The sequence below is a fragment of the Siphateles boraxobius genome, unplaced genomic scaffold (assembly GCF_051911475.1).
Source record: "Siphateles boraxobius isolate OS27281-9 unplaced genomic scaffold, OSU_SipBor_1 22, whole genome shotgun sequence".
Taxonomy (NCBI): domain Eukaryota; kingdom Metazoa; phylum Chordata; class Actinopteri; order Cypriniformes; family Leuciscidae; genus Siphateles; species Siphateles boraxobius.
This window is the reverse complement of record NW_027508833.1, coordinates 33,748,099-33,766,258: the sequence shown is the minus strand read 5'-3', so window position 1 is coordinate 33,766,258 and position 18,160 is coordinate 33,748,099. Positions and strand designations below refer to the sequence as shown.

The window sequence follows — 18,160 nt, the reverse complement described above, 5'->3', positions numbered from 1 at the left end:
AAAAAGACATTTACTCTAAAATGCATTCTTACACTCGCCAGTCTTCTAGATAAAACTGTTTTATTCTAAAGGCGGGTCGCCCACTCATGATTGCTGCGATCTTTCCAATGCCAGCTGTGTCTTGCAGGCCACCAATAAATGTTTACTTAGTTATTTCAGCCGATGCTCAAAGCGCTTTAAGAAGCATAAACATGTCTGCCCTCCTGATGCGAATCGCCCCATGTAAAATAGAAACGATTTTTTCAGGTTACCAAGATTTTTCAGGTCTTCACGTGTTAAGGTCTTCACACTGGTCTTCACCTAATGTGAGTGAACATGAAACATTTTGCATAAGTAGACTATTATTTCTTTATGGGTAGAATTTATTTTTTGATGAACAAATTGATGGAATTGTAATAAAGTATGCTACATAGTGTGCACTACAAACTTATGCGTTACAAAAATCGAATGCTAAGTGTGTATTACAAAGCTTGTATGCACTATGCACTACAAATAGTATGCACTGCAAAACTAGAATGCAACTATTAAAAGATTGCATTTTTATAGTAAAATTAATAGACAAAATTTGCTCACACAGTCACAAGTAGCTATTGACTGAAACATTTTATTGCAGAAAATGGTGTTATTCAGGATTAAGGCATACATCTTTCCTCATTTTCTACATAATTTATCACCCTGTTTCAAGAACACTGCATTGACAGTACAGAAGAGTTTTTCTGCTCGACCTTTTCTACTCGACCTTGTTCAGAAAAGCAGGAATCTATATATTAAGGGAAACTATTCCTTTGTTTTTTCACAGGTTTCACTAAACCCTTATGACATTGACATGTATTAATTTCACAACCAAATATCATTATGGATTTATTATTTCCTTTGAGTGTTTTATACTTTAATCCACGTCTGTATGTCACAGCTTTAGCCTTTTTATTATTTGATTGGCTTGACCAGTCCTAGTAATAAACAGCATTGTCATCACAGAAACTTTAAAGCCTGCTTAAAGTTTCAAGTCGCTGGACATCTCAGGTTATGAAGGTGATGTGAAAGGTGAAGAGCATGTATCTGGAACAAGTGACTTATCAAGGCTGATGCGAATCAGAGTCTGGCCAAGAATTGCCATTAAATTTAAATTTGGAAGTATCCTAATTACTTTTAGTACACTAGTACACACAAATAACCATGCAGATCTTTTCTGGGAAGCAAGCTGGGGGATAAATAGAAGGAAGGAATAAATACTGAGAATGGAATGCTTTACACTTCAGTTGTGAACAGTATTTTTTTTTTTAAATAAAAATAATTTTGTAATAAACAAAAAAATATGTTAATGTACAAATATTATGATCATATTAAAAGAAAAAAGCTTTCTTCATACAGAATACTACACAAACATAACAAAAACTTAATGCAAAAGACATGGTTAAGCCACTGGAATCTGATCATATCCAAAATATTACCTTAACTGCATATAAATAGCAAGAATAGGAAATGTCAAGTGCATGGAGTGTCACTAAGCCACAGTAATAATAATGTTTTTCTTCAGTTTTGTTTTCTTCAGTAATATAAATGTGTGTTGATAAGCTGCACTCATTTGAAATTAGCATAGTCAGAGTAGATGTCAACAAAATCTTGCACAACTCTGTAGCAGTAGTCATACTGTTCCTGAGAAGACAAATGAAAATACAGTATATCATAATTCACACAATGATCTGACAGTCAAAAACGATTCATTCTGTATTATTTTATTATAACTATTTTCCATATTGTAATATAATAGTGAAACAATCAGATCTAAAAAATTCCATATTGTAATACATTAGTGAAGCCATGAGATCTATATGAATTATATATAGTGTTTTACATTCTTACCACAGTTTGGACCATATGTGGTCTCTGAGTGCGTAAACTCTTCACGGTCTGAAATACATCCAGTAACCCTTCGGCTTTGACCCGCTCTAAGATGTTACTGAGGGCAATGAAGGTTCCGGTCCGACCAGCACCAGCACTGATGTCATGAAGAAAAATACATACTTTTATGATTGGTTTTACACACACACACACACACACACACACACACACACACACACACACACACACACACACACACACAGTTTATAGAAACAAATTTGCTTTTAAACAATATGTACGACTCTGTCTGTGTGTGTGTGTGTGTGTGTGTGTGTGTGTGTGTGTGTGTGTGTGTGTGTGTGTGTGTGTGTGTGTGTGTGTGTGTGTGTGTGTTAGTGTGTGTGTGTGTGTGTGTGTGTAGTCCTGGTAAACCCTATGTTATGGGAACCAAATGTCCTCTCAAGGATATTATTACCAAAAATCTTTGGCTGACATTTTTTTGGTCCCAGTGAGTTACTGTAAATAGCTTATAAATCATACTCAATTATGTTGTTTTGAAAATGTAAAAAGGCATAAAGTTTTCTGTGAGGGTTGTGTTACGGTTAGTAGATAGAATGGACAGTTTATACAGTATAAAATTAATTATGTCTATGGAAAGTCCTCATAAAACATGGAAACCTAATGTGTGTGTGTGTGTGTGTGTGTGTGTGTGTGTGTGTGTGTGTGTGTGTGTGTGTGTGTGTGTGTGTGTGTGTGTGTGTGTGTGTGTGTGTGTGTGTGTGTGTGTGTGTGTGTGTGTGTGTGTGTGAACGAATGAACGAAATGACTCGAAAAAAGATTTGTTCATTTTGATGAACGAGTTCGAACAGGAGAGTCACGAACGTGCATCACAGAAAAGAGCAAGGCGAGCATTTGTGCTTATAAAACTTAAACGTTTTTATTTATTTTTGAAATGAACGATCGTTTCGCAAGATAAGACCCTTATGCATCGTCTGGTGTCGTTTAAAGCCATTTGAAGGTGTACTGAAACTGTCATTTGGACCTTGGAACGTTTGGTACCCAGTGAAGTCCATTATATGGAGAAAAATCCTAGAATGTTTTCATCAAAAACCTTAATTTCTTTTCGACTGAAGAAAGAAAGACATGGACATCTTGGATGACATGGGGGTGAGTAAATTATCAGCAAAAGTTTTTTTAAAAAAGTGAACTACTCCTTTAAGTGAGGGAGAGATAAATCGTGTGTGTACCTGCAATGCACCACTATCGGGTTGTTTCCAGACTGCTGCTGTTGTTTTTGCACTGCAGCAATAAGGTCAATCATTCCCTTTCCGTCTGACGGTATTCCAATCTCTGGCCAACCATGGAAGTGGAATTGTCTGACTAGACGTTTCTGCTTCTCCTGCAAACAGCCCAATTCAGCCTCAGCATGGTCAACAAACTAAGCACAATAAAGGAAGCTCTTAATATAAGTAAAGCATATGATGGACCATAAAATAATGCACTGACTCACTGATGTATATGACAGCAGCATGTCTCGAATGCTGAAAGTCTCACAAAGTGTGTCTCTCTTCAGCTCCAGTACATACTCTCCGAATGAAACGCTGCCCTCTGCTGGCCAGTAATGTACACACTTCTCCTGAAGTGAGAGTTGTTGGAAAGGATGTGAATGCATGAATGCTTCAGACATGGAAGAGTAACTGAACCATTTCTTTATGTCGATTAAAATATAAATATAAAAAAGTCAAATATAAACCATTAAACTGTACCTGTTCTCTCTCTTTCAGCTCAGTCAGCATGACAAGAGAGTGGCACTTCCTTTCCCATACCATGCGCCAGAAGTCCTGCACAGTGTGAGCCAAAGGTGCCTGAGTTGCAATAAAGTAATCCTTTTGCCTATAACCCTGCAATGGTAACGGATAGTGTTATGGGTACATTTGCCAATGTTTTTAATTATTTTAAATATATTTATTAAAATGCCTATGCAAAACAAGAACTGCACAAATAGCCTGTATTTTTGTAAAAGCCTGTAAATTACTATTATTTTAATATTAAAAACTAAATAGCTATTAATAGATGCACACTAGTTTTGCAGTGCATGGCAGATTTGTAGTACACACTACTCTGCATTTGATATTGGCAATGCATAATAGATTTGTAGTGCACATCAAGTAATATTATATTATAATAATATATACTTACATCTATGAAAGATGCATTAATGTAGTCTGTGAATTCTTGCCCTCTTTTCATTGATAATATTACCCTGTTAAAGTCATCTGGTAAAAAAAAACAGGATAATGATTACAAGAAAATAAATGAAGAAAGAAAGAAAGAAAGAAAGAAAGAAAGAAAGAAAGAAAGAAAGAAAGAAGCAAAAATGATAAATCTGTATATATATTTTCTCACATGGGATGATCTGCAGTACTCTGTTCTTTCTCATGTTAGCAGGAAGATTTCCGGTTCTCATGTTCTCCTTCATTATGCGGACATTAGTCAGTTTCTGAGGAGATTCCAAACAAATCGACAAGTTAGAAAGAATACACTGTTCTTTCAAAGCTTTTCACTTTTGTCAATGTTTATAATAACTCATGAGATCTTTCTGTACTTTTGCTTAGCAAACCCTTTAACTGATGTGCTTCTTACTCTGAATTCTTCCTCCAGACCCACTCGGTCCATGTGTGTGTGTGTGTTGTGGAGTTTGTGGAGATGGCCCTCCAATGAAGCGATGTCTAGCTCAGTGTCACCAAACAGGTAATGCTCCAAAAGTGCCTGGTAAATGAACGAATACTGCATCTGTGGGCGAGAGAGAGGAATATCAGTGGCCATTCACTGCTGAAATGATGAGTCAAACACAGCCGGAAAGTCCTTTACATCTGTTTGAATGAGCTGACAGCGCTGCTTTCTTATCCTGGACACAAAGCCGAACACGTCCAACCTCCCTTCAGCGTGCATCATATCCATCATCGCGTCAATCACAGTGAACGTCCCAGTCCTGCCAACCCCAGCACTACACAGAGAGAAAATGAGTCGTGAGATGTAAAGTAGGGCAATAAATGAGGGATAATGAGAGGATGTAGTCAAAACTGCATGGTCTTTTCATTTGTATTAATATCTTGCGATAGATAATTATCTCAGTTCCATTAAATGTGGGATCAAATTTGTGAATTTGCAGGTTCTTGCCGTATAGTGTATTAGACCTGAAAAAGTTACAGTTTGTCGTTTCACTGCAAAAGGGCCTTTTCACGCATGAGAAAGTCTGTTGTTCTGGCGGAGGTGTTAACAATCCCACATTAACAGCTGAGCCTCGAGACATCTGCGTTGCTGGTTGTTTCTACATACTTTGCATTTCAGACTGTTTGTTATAGTTGAAATGTTCAGGGTTTTAAATGTGTTTTGCCCAATAAATAGTACTGAAATCACTAGCATACTGAAATACACCCCAATAGAGTGCAACAGTCGGGGTCCTGAAGTAAAAATTCCATTCATTTTCTCCATATGGAATTTATTTTATTGCATTATTGGATTTAAACCTTTAAAGGCAGACCTGCAGTGTTCTCTGAGGTTGTTAATTGATGGTACATGCTTTTGTTAAAGCTATCAGTTTGCATTATTTCAAACAAATTTAACGAATTGTTTAAAAACAGAATTTCTGGATTCTGATTCTGGAAAAAACCCTCCACCAATCAGAGAGTCCCATGAAGCACTGCAAATGGGGTAATTGAGAGGGTCTGCTTAAATATTTGTACATATTTATATATATGATATATATTATAATAATTTAATATTTTTAATTCAATTATAGGTTATAGGTATCTTCGACTTGAAGCGGCACTATGCAGGTCGATCAATATGACATCAAAGTACCACGAAAGCGATTAGAGAGCAGACGGCTCCGTATGTTTTTGATTTCCCCCCCCATTAAAGCCAATAAGTACACTGTCTTTTTCAATTTCCGATTGAAAAAGACAGAATCCAATTTTTCAGAATCCAATTTTAAATTTTTTTTTGGCTTCAAATAATGTTCTTCCTAATGTTCTGATTTACAACTTAGCTGGTTGATTTTGTTCATGGCTTATAAGGCTTTAAAATCAGAAACCAATGGCGCTGAAAAAGTGGGGGAACTGTTGCACTCTATAAATCTGATTGATTGTAGTTTGTAACACCTTTCTATTATATACATTCCTTTTCTTAAGTCTGTATGTGCATATATTTTAAGAATAGCCCACAGTCTTACCTACAGTGCACTATGATTGGTCCAGCATGGGAAGGGTTGACACTCTTGACTTTCTTGAGGAACTTTAGCATGCCAATAGGGGAGAGGGGTACACCAAAATCAGGCCAGCTGGTGAAGTGCAGCTGAGTGACCAATCTTGGAGGTCTCCAACCATCAGCAGCATGCTGCAAAATCACACCAGCTTACATTCAAATAACTTACAAATAGCACAAAGTCAAATAGCAAATAGTCAGTTGTGGCCTTACTCCTTGATTCCACAAGAGTGTAAAATATTCTGGGCTGCTAAATGGCATGTCAAAAGAATTTGTGTACTGGTGTATGAGCACACTCACAACCGGCGCAACGTCATAGAATGTCTCTGAACAGATTCACGCCCACTTTTAGGGGAAAATAAAAAGACTTCCCATAGACTTCAATACAAAATAGCATCACAAAACAACGTCCGTACACAGCCGACAGGCGTGAATAACTTAAGAAATGACTAAAGGCTGATTTATACTTCTGCGTCGGACCTACGCCGGAGCCTCTACGCCGTAGACTACGCTTTGGTTTTAATTTATACTTCTGCGTTGTTGTCCGCGTTGACGCACGCAGAGGGAGCATGTGAAACCCGAGGGAGCGGTTTGAGCAGACCAACCACAGCACTTGCGTCCGCGTAGAATTGACGCGTTGTTACATTTTTGGAGAGGTGCACGTCAGGGTACGCCGAAGGGTACGCGCGCTACACACAGCCTACGGCGTAGCTACGGCGTAAATTCGACGCAGAAGTATAAATTGGGTTTAAGATTAAACATGTAAAGTAATTATATGTCAACCCTGCCTGCCATAGAGCGTGAAAGATACATCAACAAACTTAATTTATGTCAATTTAAAAACATTCTCCCAGCGTCAAATTTGTGTAACAATCCCACCCAGTGGCCCGAGGTGTCTTACCCGGACATTTACTCGTCGTACCTCATCGAGTAACCATGGTAAACCAGTGAATGATTTTACTTCATTTTTGAAAGTAAACATCTTATATATATATATACATTACAATATACATTATAATATATATATAACCCCACTGGGTATGGTTGTTTCACCAATTTGACGCTGGGAGAATGAAGGGACATGTTTTAAATTAGTGATTTCTTAAGTTATTCACGCCTGCCGGCTGTGTACGGACATTGGTTTGTGCCGTTATTTTGTATTGAAATCTAGTTTGTTTTCCCCTAAAAAGGGGCGGGGACGAAATTTAAAGTTAAGTTCTCGGATGTGCCGGTAGTGCGTTTAGTATACAGAGCATTTGAATAATGATGCTGTAGTCAGTGTTTCTGAGGGAAATGGCCACTCACGTGCTGCACACAGAACTTCCTGATTGTGTAGTCCACCAACACTGTGACATCTTCCATTGCCACCCTCACACAGCCGTAGATCCAGCAGCCCTGCTCAGGCCAGTACTGAAAGCATTTTTCCTGCATTTCACACATACAAACCACAGATTTTTGCAAAATATTGGGCAACAATGGCCATATTTTTTTAATTTATTTGTTATTTGGACCCTTTTTATATGAGTTTTTGATCAATGCCAAGATCTTCTGTGCTACTATTTACTTAAACTCTCATAAAGTCTGTCTGGTGTGACTTTGTGATTTCTTCTCTTACCTCTTTTCTCTCTCTTATGTTGGTCAACATGACTATTGTGGTAGATTTCTGCTCCCAAACCATTCTCCAGAAATCTCCCAATGTCTCTGGTTTTGGGCCTGAACATAAGATATTGAAATTCAAAAAGAAGATGAAGCAAAGGGTCAATAAAGGCGAGAAAGATTATATTTAATCGATTAAATTACCTGGTAATTATTTTGGGAATAGGGGAAAAATTGCATACCTTGAGCTGCAATAAATTTACTTTTTTCTCTGTAGCCCTATAGGAAAGGTATATTAATTAAACATGAGACTCAAAACAAATTTTTTTTTAATATACTATAGGTCAAGATATACGGTAATATATGCATAATAACAATATTTTATATACTACAATTAGATCACAGGTTCCAGTAATTCAATTAGGACCTACAATATTATTTCAAAAACACTGAGAAAGTACTCACATCTATATAAGAGGCATTTATATAATCTGAACCCATATATCCATCTATACGTGAAAGTTGCACTCTTGAGTGGTCATCTGTGAAGGAAATATACAGATGTGTTTTATTAAACTCTAGGACCAACTTTCTCCATCCAAATCCTAACAGTTACTATTGTATTGTGTTACGTGACACAAAAAAAAGACTCAAAACAATGGACAGTGTTTGGAAAGTTTGCAAGTGTGTCTATGAAAAAATGAGAGACACTTACAGGGCAGAATATTGGGATATCTGTTCTTTTCTCTGTTCTCCTCTTTGCTTGCCTCTTCAAAGGTACCACAGCCAAAACCGCAAGGCAAAGACTGTAAAAGAGAAGCAGCGGAAGAAAGAAACAATGCGTAAGTATAAGGAAACAATATCGAGTGAGCGTGCATGTGGAGAATGATAAAGTCTGTGTGTGTCTAAGATCTTACATTAAATTCCTCTCTGAACAGTTTGCCATCATCAGCCATGCGTAGGCGAAACTCTTCCTCCAGGGAGTCCAGTGGGATGGGAAAATAACGCTTTGATGGAGAGGGTGATCTGGGAAGGAGCACCACCGTTTGTTCTGACAACAGGGTGGAAGAGACATTTTCTTACTGTTACTGTTTTATATCTCTCAAAGCAGACGCCAAGTTCTAAAAATGTCGATCTAAAATTATAGGCTTAATACATAGACAAATTGGCAACAAAAAAAATCAGACAGATCAAAACATACCTTGATCTTCCAAAAAGCCATTTGGCATCTTCTTGTCAACCGAAGCGACAAGATCCTTCCTTTGCTCTCTAAACCTGAGACATTTTGAAGACATTTACAGACAGATAAAACAAAAATGTAAAAATGGCTGAAAGTTCACAATACACACCAAAATCTGAAGTTCTTTCTCATGGGAGATTGTTTGGTTCTCTGGTTCCTCAGAGCAGCTGAGAGAGAATGACTTGCTGACACACCATCACAACTGCTTTCACATTTCACAACACATGCAGCTGCTGCTGGAGCAACTCGGCAGGGTCATAAACACACACACACACACACACACACACACACACACACACACACACACACACACACACACACACACACACACACACACACACCACACACACACACACACACACACACACACACTTAAAAGTGAAATGCTTTTTTTTCTACTTTTCTGCTATCTGTTGAACTAACCAATGGCAGACTAAAAACTGGTCATTATTTTTGCAATTCCATTTGGAGGGCCAGAAATGTACACTTCACCTTTAACAAATAGTGTGAGTAATATAAATAATATATAACATATTTTAATGTTACATCTACTTCTTTATTCATTATATATATAACAAAATATTCAAGATTGAGGGTATTGAAATATTTTCACTATATTTGCAAATATGTTTGCAATGTTGGATACAAATCATGTTTAGATAGTAGCTAGTCAACATTTGAAGTGGATTAAAACCTTTCATCAAAGTTATACATGAATTTTGAACAATACCCGTTCTTGTCTTAGGACAATTTTGATTAACTTTTTTGATCCACCTCAAATGTTGACTACTGTATTATACTACTGTATACCATTCAAACGTGTGAGGCTGGTAAGAATTTTTTATGCTCACCTAGACTGCATATATTTTATCGAAAATACAGTAAAAACAATAATTTTGTGAAATATTTCCAATTAAAAGAACTTTCATTTTCGATTTTCATATATTTAAAATCATATATTTAAAAGTTATTGCTGTGAGGGCAAAGCTGAATTTCTTCAGTCACATGATCCTTCAGAAATCACTCTAATATGCAGATTTGCTGTTTAAGAAACATTCCTTAATATTATCAATGTTGAAAACAGTTGCGCTGTTTTGCATTTTTTCAGAATTCTTTAATGATTATAAAGTTCAAAGAAATAGCATATATTTGAAATAGAAATATTTTGTAACATTATAAATGTCTTTTACTGTAACTTTTATATGGAATTTAATGCGTCCTTAAAAGTATTAATTTCCTACAAAAATAATGTTACTGACCCCAAACTTTTGAACAATAGTGTATACTATAGGATAGGTTTGAAAGTATGCAATGTAGAGAAGACCTAGAGGAAGTGAATCTTTAAGAGTTATGATTAATATTATATTACATTCAAATATTGTGAGTTGCTCCATCATTGAGTGGTAAGGATAAAGAGAGTGAACTTAATGAAGGACTGGAAGTATAGTAGCAGGAAGTTATGCTATTGGCATTATTGAAAAAAATGGAGATGGGTACAGTAGGGGTCAAGTAAAGAGCTGTTCACTCATATAAATTTCATTGTATCTCTGCACATACCGTATAATGTGTTTCTTTGCTTCAAAAAGAATGTTTTTGGGGGATGTGTATTTTCTTACCTCAAAATGTAGGCGATGAGGAGAAGAAAGATGAGGAGAAGGAGAGAGGTGACGAGGCCCGAGGCTAAGACATGCGGGCCCTGAGGCGCTGGAGACTCTGAACAGATAAAAAGAAAGACAACTGAGTGAGGTAAGATTTTCCATAGGCTTTTTAGGCAAAATCTGCAGACTTGTTTTAAGAAGGAAAGGGATTTAAACTGGATTAAATGTGTCAAAAACTCATTTACTCTAATTGGCAGCTGAAATAATCTTTATATTTTTTAAAATGTGAAGCTTTCCAATTCCAAGCATTCCAATTCTATGTGTACAGATGTGGGGCTGTGAGCCTGTTTATAAATCATTTTGAGATATCTGGAGATTATATACCTCTTGTCCGGTTTCCATGAGAGGAACTGTTTGAAATGAGAGCTGCTGAAACTAGAAACAGGACCATCATGGCTACACATAAAGAGAGAAAACAACAAACAATCAAAAATATTTGTGAGTGTCCGATAATAAATAAATAAAAACTGACAATTGACTTCAGTTGAAAAGGCATGTATATTTCAGAACAATTCTGCAGAACTGACATAATCTCAAACCGCAAAAGCTTCACAAGAGATTCAGTTAACCTATATTAAAACCATCAATCATCTTCTCATGCATTCAGTGAGAATCTTCCCTCTACATGAGAAAATCTAAAATTAATTTCAATTAATGGTCCAGAGAGTAACGGCCTCTAGGGATACGGCACCATCTACCGCATCCATCCAGCAGCAACTGAAACTCTGAAAGTAGGACAAGTCTTTTTTACCCCAGATATTATCTTTTATATCTAAAAAAGCTGTTGTGTAGAAATGCATCTCACAAATGTGCATTTCTATAATGTGATGTGTTCAAAAGACAACATTTAAAAAATGATTTGTAAAAATGTAAATGATAATATGCTTGCAGAAATATGTGGTGCTTGGTTAAAGTTTTTCTTTTCATTCATTTTTAAGAGGGTGGGAATAAGATAACTCTGCATTTATAGATGTCCAACCTGTGAGAAATCACCCCAGACAGCAAATCTGTCACATAACCTGTATGCCTGATCCCCTGTGACATTTCAGAGATATTTCAGATATTAATCCTTTCAAAAGCTTTTCACTAGAAAATCTACCTGTCTCCAAACGTCTATGAACTCAGTCTAGAGATTAGAAAAGACAAGATGAAGGATTAATGCCGCCTTACACAAAAGTGTACTCACAAATGTGAAATATGTATCACACCAAGAAGGCAACGTCTCAGTCCATAGCTTTCAAGAGAGAAGACATTAATTATTATGATACTTTTCCAGAAGGTCTCCAGGAGTCATGATATCTGTGAAGGCACTCCTGTCCTTCAATAATGTATGAGTGCAGGTTTTTTCATTGTCCTTTCTGGATGGACTATCCTTAGATAGCCACTGCCTGCAAAGAACAAGGGATAAGGATACATTAGGAGAGGGAATTGTCTTTGTTTTTAAACCTCATAAAATGTGTAGGACATGCAGAGGCAGAGGGATTTGTGGAGGGATGGAGGGAGAGAGAGACAAAAGGAACTTTAAATCGGTCCTCTAGCATTGTGCCAGTTGATTTGTCAGCCCGAAACCCCTTTGAGAAGATCTGCTTCTAAGCATTATTTTGTAGTCAGGAATGACAAACCTTATCAATTTACATTATAGATTATTATTCCTATACTCTACTGCTTTCAACCAGTGATGCTGTAATGCAGCATTTATCTTCAGTCTCTGCAGCAGCTGTAAATAACCATTTCATACATATTCATACCACAGTAACCTCAAGGATGAGAATGGACCCACCCATAAGAATTTTAGCAACAACACTGGTCATAATATACTGTGTAAAACTGGGTCAGTCACTGTTGGTCATATCAGCAACCTGACTGGATCACAGAAAAGCAAATCAAATCAGGAACATTGTCAATCAAAACCAAGTGACGGTTACTAAGGCTGTAAAACTGCATTAAGAGTCCTTATTTTTACATGTACCATTATTGTGACTCATGACAGTAGCCATTTATTACATGCATATGTTAAATTGAGGGTAATTTAGTATATACCTGTTTACAGTCATTACTTTATCTAATCCATTCAATACACTTCCACTCATTTATGGATGGCCATATCTTTTAATTTCACAAAAGCATATGTAGTCACATGGTAAATTTGATGAGAAGGTGAATAAATTGTACTAAATAGAATATAAGCATACCATCAAACCTTCATTAAAGACATGTAACCATATTTTGTTTATTTTTTCCCTGAGCAAGATTGTGGATTACACTGCTCAGTCAATACAGGGGCTCCCATGCACACAACTGAGGTAGTCTGGAAGCTGTTGTTAATGTATGAGTCAATGATAAATTATCATAAAAAAAATCATGCTAAAAGAGTCAAATGAGTCACCAGAAAGGCGAAACAACCTACTGACACACTACAAGGAACAAGCAGCAACTCAAGCAGTAAAACCTGATCTGACTGTCAATATAAGCTGTGACCTTGAGAAGTGCATGTTGCTGCACTATGCAGATCTTTCATATGGAAATTGAATGCATATTGTTGGTGCTATTGTTTTAAAAAAGATAAATATGAGAGAGTATCACTGACGAATAAAGAAGTAGCTATAACATTAAAACATTAAAACTATTACCTAGCCTCTGTGATTTGTTTTACATAGATTTATTTCAGCAGACACACATTTCCCCAGTAATTTACAGAGGTAAACAGAACACACTTTTCTTTCTCTAAGAGATACAATAAGCTCCTCAACCTCCACTAAACACAGAAGCTTTGAATACAAAACAGGAAAAGATTTTAGCTTTCAAATCCAATAGGCTTCCTGTGTTAATGGGAGTCTTAGATCATCTACAGCCAGGATGTTGCCTCCCTTTAACTAATTGTTGCTCATAGTCCATTAAGACTTTCTGCTTTTCAAGACATTCCGAAATAACATCATACCAAATACAAATAGCATCATATTCGAATAGTGTTTACAATTTTTCCCCCACTGTCAATTCCAGGATTGTAAGCAACCAGAATATTATAAAGGCTAATGTTTTGTGTATTTTAGGTATGGAGAAGAGTGTCTAGCATCTGTCATTGAGTCATAGCCAATACTGTATTAAGTAGCCTGTGTTTGGCACTTCAAATTTAATAACATGAGATTTTGGCTAAATGGCAGAAAAAACTAAGTGCCCACATAGCCACAGTAAATTTTATAATCTTTAAGTTGATGAAAACTTAATGCGATGCACTTACTGTTTTAATGACGGACAAAACACGTATGTCCAAAATTACCCGGTATTCGCTGGTTAAAAAAAACTAATAACTCCATTTGAGCTTGACTTATATAGTTATTTTATTTTAATTTTCTGAAAAGTAGCATTTTTTAAGATACCAGGTTTCCTCCTGACAGTGGCGATAGGTGAAGTATTTAATTTTGCCACTAGTGCATGCAACATACCCTAAAAATCAATGTGTTTTCCTTTTCATTTATGACATTAATTGATAAATTCTCAAGCAGAAACGATATAGATTTTCAGTGGAATGAGATTGTAGGTCCAAATAACCATGTACTCGAGAAGCAGATGGATGGAGTTGGTAGCCGTAGCAGCATATAGAGAGATGCTGACCAGCACACAGAAGGCCGACTCTGCACTATGACTGACCTCTATGGCAGAATGTGACTGAAAGTGTTCATTTTCAATTTTGAGAGAGATGCAGAACAAATGAAAATGCTCATGCATAGTAAAAAGCCTCTTTCACAAGCAATGAGAGCTTCTACTTATATTAATTTCTTTGCATTGCATTGCATTACCAGCTTATGACTTTAAGTTATAGGCTAGTCTATAAATGATCTATCTAAAATTCACTTAACCTTCACAGATGTGGTTCACCCCATCAGTAACTGACAACTCCTAAACCGGCATAGACCAAAAATCCATAATCTTGGCTGAAGCTCTAGTAGCAAAATGATTTGTAACAATTTCATATTACTCCCATCCAGATCCCATGCAATCGAATTTCCTATAATTAGATTAAATCGATGAGAGACCTGAAACATAAGAACTTCAGTGGAAAAGGTAAAAGGCATTTGTTTCTTGAGAAATATCTATTACCTGAGTTTACATTATGGAACCACAACAGACAATAATCAGACTCCATTAAGTCTTTTAAATCTGCCATTTCATATATTATGACCTCTTGGCCTTGGCAACTGCGAGGGTGTTAAACTCGAAGTGTTTACCAACATCTTAAGCTTTCAGATTAGAGTGCTGTGCATAAGTAATTATTATTAAATTAATCTTCATTTAACCGCATGTTGCATTAATCCTGCCGGCTGTGCTCTCCCTTTATTAGAAACAAGGTCACATCACAACGATTGTCATACTTAACTTTCAAGAAAATGCATCTGTAAATAAATATGCAAATTTTATTCCATTTTTTATTTTTATTTCTAGACATTTATTTATAGTGATAAAATGATTCAATACACAGTATGATTTCTATAGAATGATTTTGAGTCTACAACAGCTTTGGTTTAGTCTCTGAGAGAAAAAAAGGGGGGTAAAAGCTCGAAAATATTTTAGTGACAAAATATATTTGTAAAAATTATTATCAACAAATAATCCATACTTTGGAAAATATCATTATAGTGGATGTGAGGTTTCCATGTTTGTTTTGATGGGTACAAAAAAAATTGTTGATATCAAACTACTGGAATTGAAGAGATATTTGTACATGTGCCTATTGACTCTTTGTCATGTTAATAATATTGCATGGTAGGCTATTTGTTTTGTTTTTTACCATACCCTTAATAATTACTTCTAATAGTGTATACTAATGGATTCTGGTTGATTGAGTCATATATTTGTGACTTGAATAAAACATGTTTCCACATCTAAACATCTTTTACAATGGTTCTAGCATCTGGATCAAGAATGAAGATGAGTATGCCAATACAAATAGCATCACTTTTCAGCATCACTCTCTCCCTCAGCCTCAGGGCAAAATCTATCGGCCTCTTTTTCCAAACATCACATCCACAGGCTCATGACAATTGCCTTACGCAACTTTTTATGTTTCGTAATATATGCATAAATGAATAATCCAAATCGAAGTGACGAAAAGGTCAGTCAACTGTTTGAATCCATATGATATTAGTCTAAACACAGAATGCGGATCCAATAATGCAATAAAACTAGACAGAGCGCTAATATTCTTCCTCCCTGTTTAACCCTTAAAAGGGCAGGAACATAAAATTAAACAGAGAATTAGTTTACTGATATTTTCCAGCACTTTATGACTCCAATGTTTTGTTTTTCTTCAAAATGTTTTTTATTTTCATTCCATTTTTTTCATTTTAACTTTTATTTTAATTTTATGAAAATAACATTTAGTAAATATATTAACATTCTGCTAACGTTTTATATCAAGATGTTTTTTATGACATATTTTAGTCTCCTGATCCAAGAATTTGCAGGGACCTCCTTTTCAACACTGTATCCTTACAAACAAAACAAGAAATTAAGGGTAAATCTCTGTCTGTGTACGAGCTGCCACATTTTGAGCATCATAGGCGTGTGCAACATTTTTGGGCATCATATAGGTTGCGGTAGCCTACAGGACAGCGGAAAAAATCGTGCTGCATGGAAAATGCTGTCTAGACCGGCAGCTTACTAGGTTTGAGACACAACCCAATGACCCCTGTTCCTTATGAACAAATCTACTAAATCTGCGGTAGCCTAATTAGCCTACCTGCAGAGTAGGCTAAACACGCAAAACGTGTTTATAAAACCCCGCGTTTACACGTTATGCGAGTAAACGACAAAATGGGTGATGCTGAGAGAATTAATTATTATGAACTCATCAGCATCACGGACGTGATCGAGGCCGTTTTAAATATGTTACCTTTTACCGTAGATACTAATTAATGCTTTACCGTCGAGCGAAGTAAAGCTAAACAAACGATAAATTAGCCTACTTGAAACCCTCTATTTTGGAAAGCAATAACTGCAATATTACCAGTGTGATGCCCAGCTCCATGTAAAGTCTCGGTAAAATCCAGTGCACAGTGTTGATGGTTATAAGGATGCTGAGCAGAATGTCTGTCTGTGGTCCCTCCTCTACGAGCGCCGGTGCCGTGTGATGATAATGATGATGCGCCGCCGCCGGTGCGTCACTCACGGTGAAAAAACAAAAACACCCAGTCACCTACAGTAGGCTACATCATGCGTAGACTAACATTGCAAATAATTTTGATGCTCGTCAGACAGCTAAATATTTGGTTTAAAAAGGCTAATAATAAAATAAATGTGTCAGAATTGTAAAAATGTTGTTTCTAATAAATATGTATAAATTAGGAAAAAATCTCTTTGAACAGAAACAAGTGACTTTAAAAATATTCATTTTACAATACATAAAATGTTTTCCCATGACTTGATTTTGCATGATGAAGACAAATGTAGAACTGTGGGAGGGAGGGAGGAGTAGATGGAGAGATGGATGGATGTGAATGTGAGTGCATGGCATTATCCTGTGTGGGATTTTATTTTGGTAAATCCAAGAATTTTTCCAAGAATGTCGCCTTTGTCGCCATTGGCTTTTGGCTTGCTTAGTTGGGGACATTTCATTTTATATTTAACAATATTATTACAACATTATTTTCCTGTTATCTCTGTAAAGCTGCTTTGAAATAATCTGTATTGTAAAAAAGCGCTATATAATTAAAGGTGACTTGACTTGACTAAATGTCCATGAATTTATTAATTATGGGATGGGATGGGATGGGGTGGTGGGGGGGGGTGGGGGGGGGTTCAGAAATAAATATTTGGTGGAATAACCCTGATTTCCAATCACAGCTTTCATGCGTCTTGGCATGCTCCCTGTTAAGTGACTTTATGCCACTCCAGCCGAAAACATTCAAGCAGCTTGGCTTTATTTAATGGCTGGTGACCTTCTTGCTTACATTCCAGAGGTTTTCAGTGGGGTTCAGGTCTGGAGATTGTGATGGCCATGACTGGGTCTTGATCTGGTGGTCCTCCATTCACACCTTAATTGGCCTGGCTTTGTGGATTGAAGCATTGTCCTGTGGGAACATTGCTAGAGCAGAAGGAAGCATGTTTTCTTCCAGGATAACTTTGTACATGCACAAAGACAGATCTGCCTGATTCTGATCTTCTCTGATGAGTCCAGTTTTCAGCTCACAACACCTGGTCCTCTACTGGTTCGAAAGAGACCTGGAGAGGCCTAAAACCCACAGTCTCTCAAATCACTGTGTAATTTGGTAGAGGATTGGTGATCTGGTGGTTCTTCAGTAAGGTTAGAATCGGGCAGATATTTCTTTGCGACTTGCAACGCTCTCCCGTATATGTTGCTATTATAACTGCACTTATTTCCGCCATTGGTATAAGTAGCAGTGGGTAATAGACAAGAAATCCAAAGTTTTATAATCTTGCTGATAATGTTTCTTTAGTCATTTGGCAGTCCTGCAGCCTGAACCACCATAGGAATACCACCCTTGCAGGGTAATTCCACCAAATATTGATTTCTGAACTCTTCCTGAGTTAAAACATTAGT

At 36.6% G+C, this 18,160-nt stretch overlaps 1 protein-coding gene across 1 annotated transcript; it reads right to left on the bottom strand.

The window, feature by feature from the left end:
* Positions 1–584: 584 nt before the first annotated feature.
* On the bottom strand, positions 585–16,766 carry ptpreb (protein tyrosine phosphatase receptor type Eb). Its single transcript, XM_077239788.1, has 21 exons — positions 16,607–16,766; positions 11,789–11,990; positions 10,927–10,998; positions 10,561–10,657; positions 8,906–8,979; positions 8,622–8,755; positions 8,420–8,510; positions 8,170–8,246; positions 7,947–7,983; positions 7,724–7,821; positions 7,414–7,533; positions 6,077–6,240; positions 4,714–4,849; positions 4,486–4,635; positions 4,249–4,342; positions 4,042–4,118; positions 3,609–3,743; positions 3,353–3,478; positions 3,090–3,241; positions 1,864–1,999; positions 585–1,656 (listed from the first exon to the last, which is right to left on the bottom strand). The coding sequence occupies exons 3-21, from the start codon at positions 10,994–10,996 to the stop codon at positions 1,582–1,584; spliced, it is 2,043 nt and encodes a 680-aa protein (XP_077095903.1). The 5' UTR covers positions 10,997–10,998; positions 11,789–11,990; positions 16,607–16,766; the 3' UTR covers positions 585–1,581.
* Between the last annotated feature and the right edge of the window lie 1,394 nt (positions 16,767–18,160).

Excerpts from the sequence above, each read along its gene's own strand:
- ptpreb (XM_077239788.1), bottom strand. The coding sequence starts at position 10,996 with ATGATGGTCCTGTTTCTAGTTTCAGCAGCTCTCATTTCAAACAGTTCC. Across the intron at positions 4,119-4,248 it reads AGTACTGCAGATCATCCCAT|ATGACTTTAACAGGGTAATA; the intron begins GTGAGAAAATAT and ends TTTTTTTACCAG. Across the intron at positions 1,657-1,863 it reads CACATATGGTCCAAACTGTG|GAACAGTATGACTACTGCTA; the intron begins GTAAGAATGTAA and ends TTGTCTTCTCAG.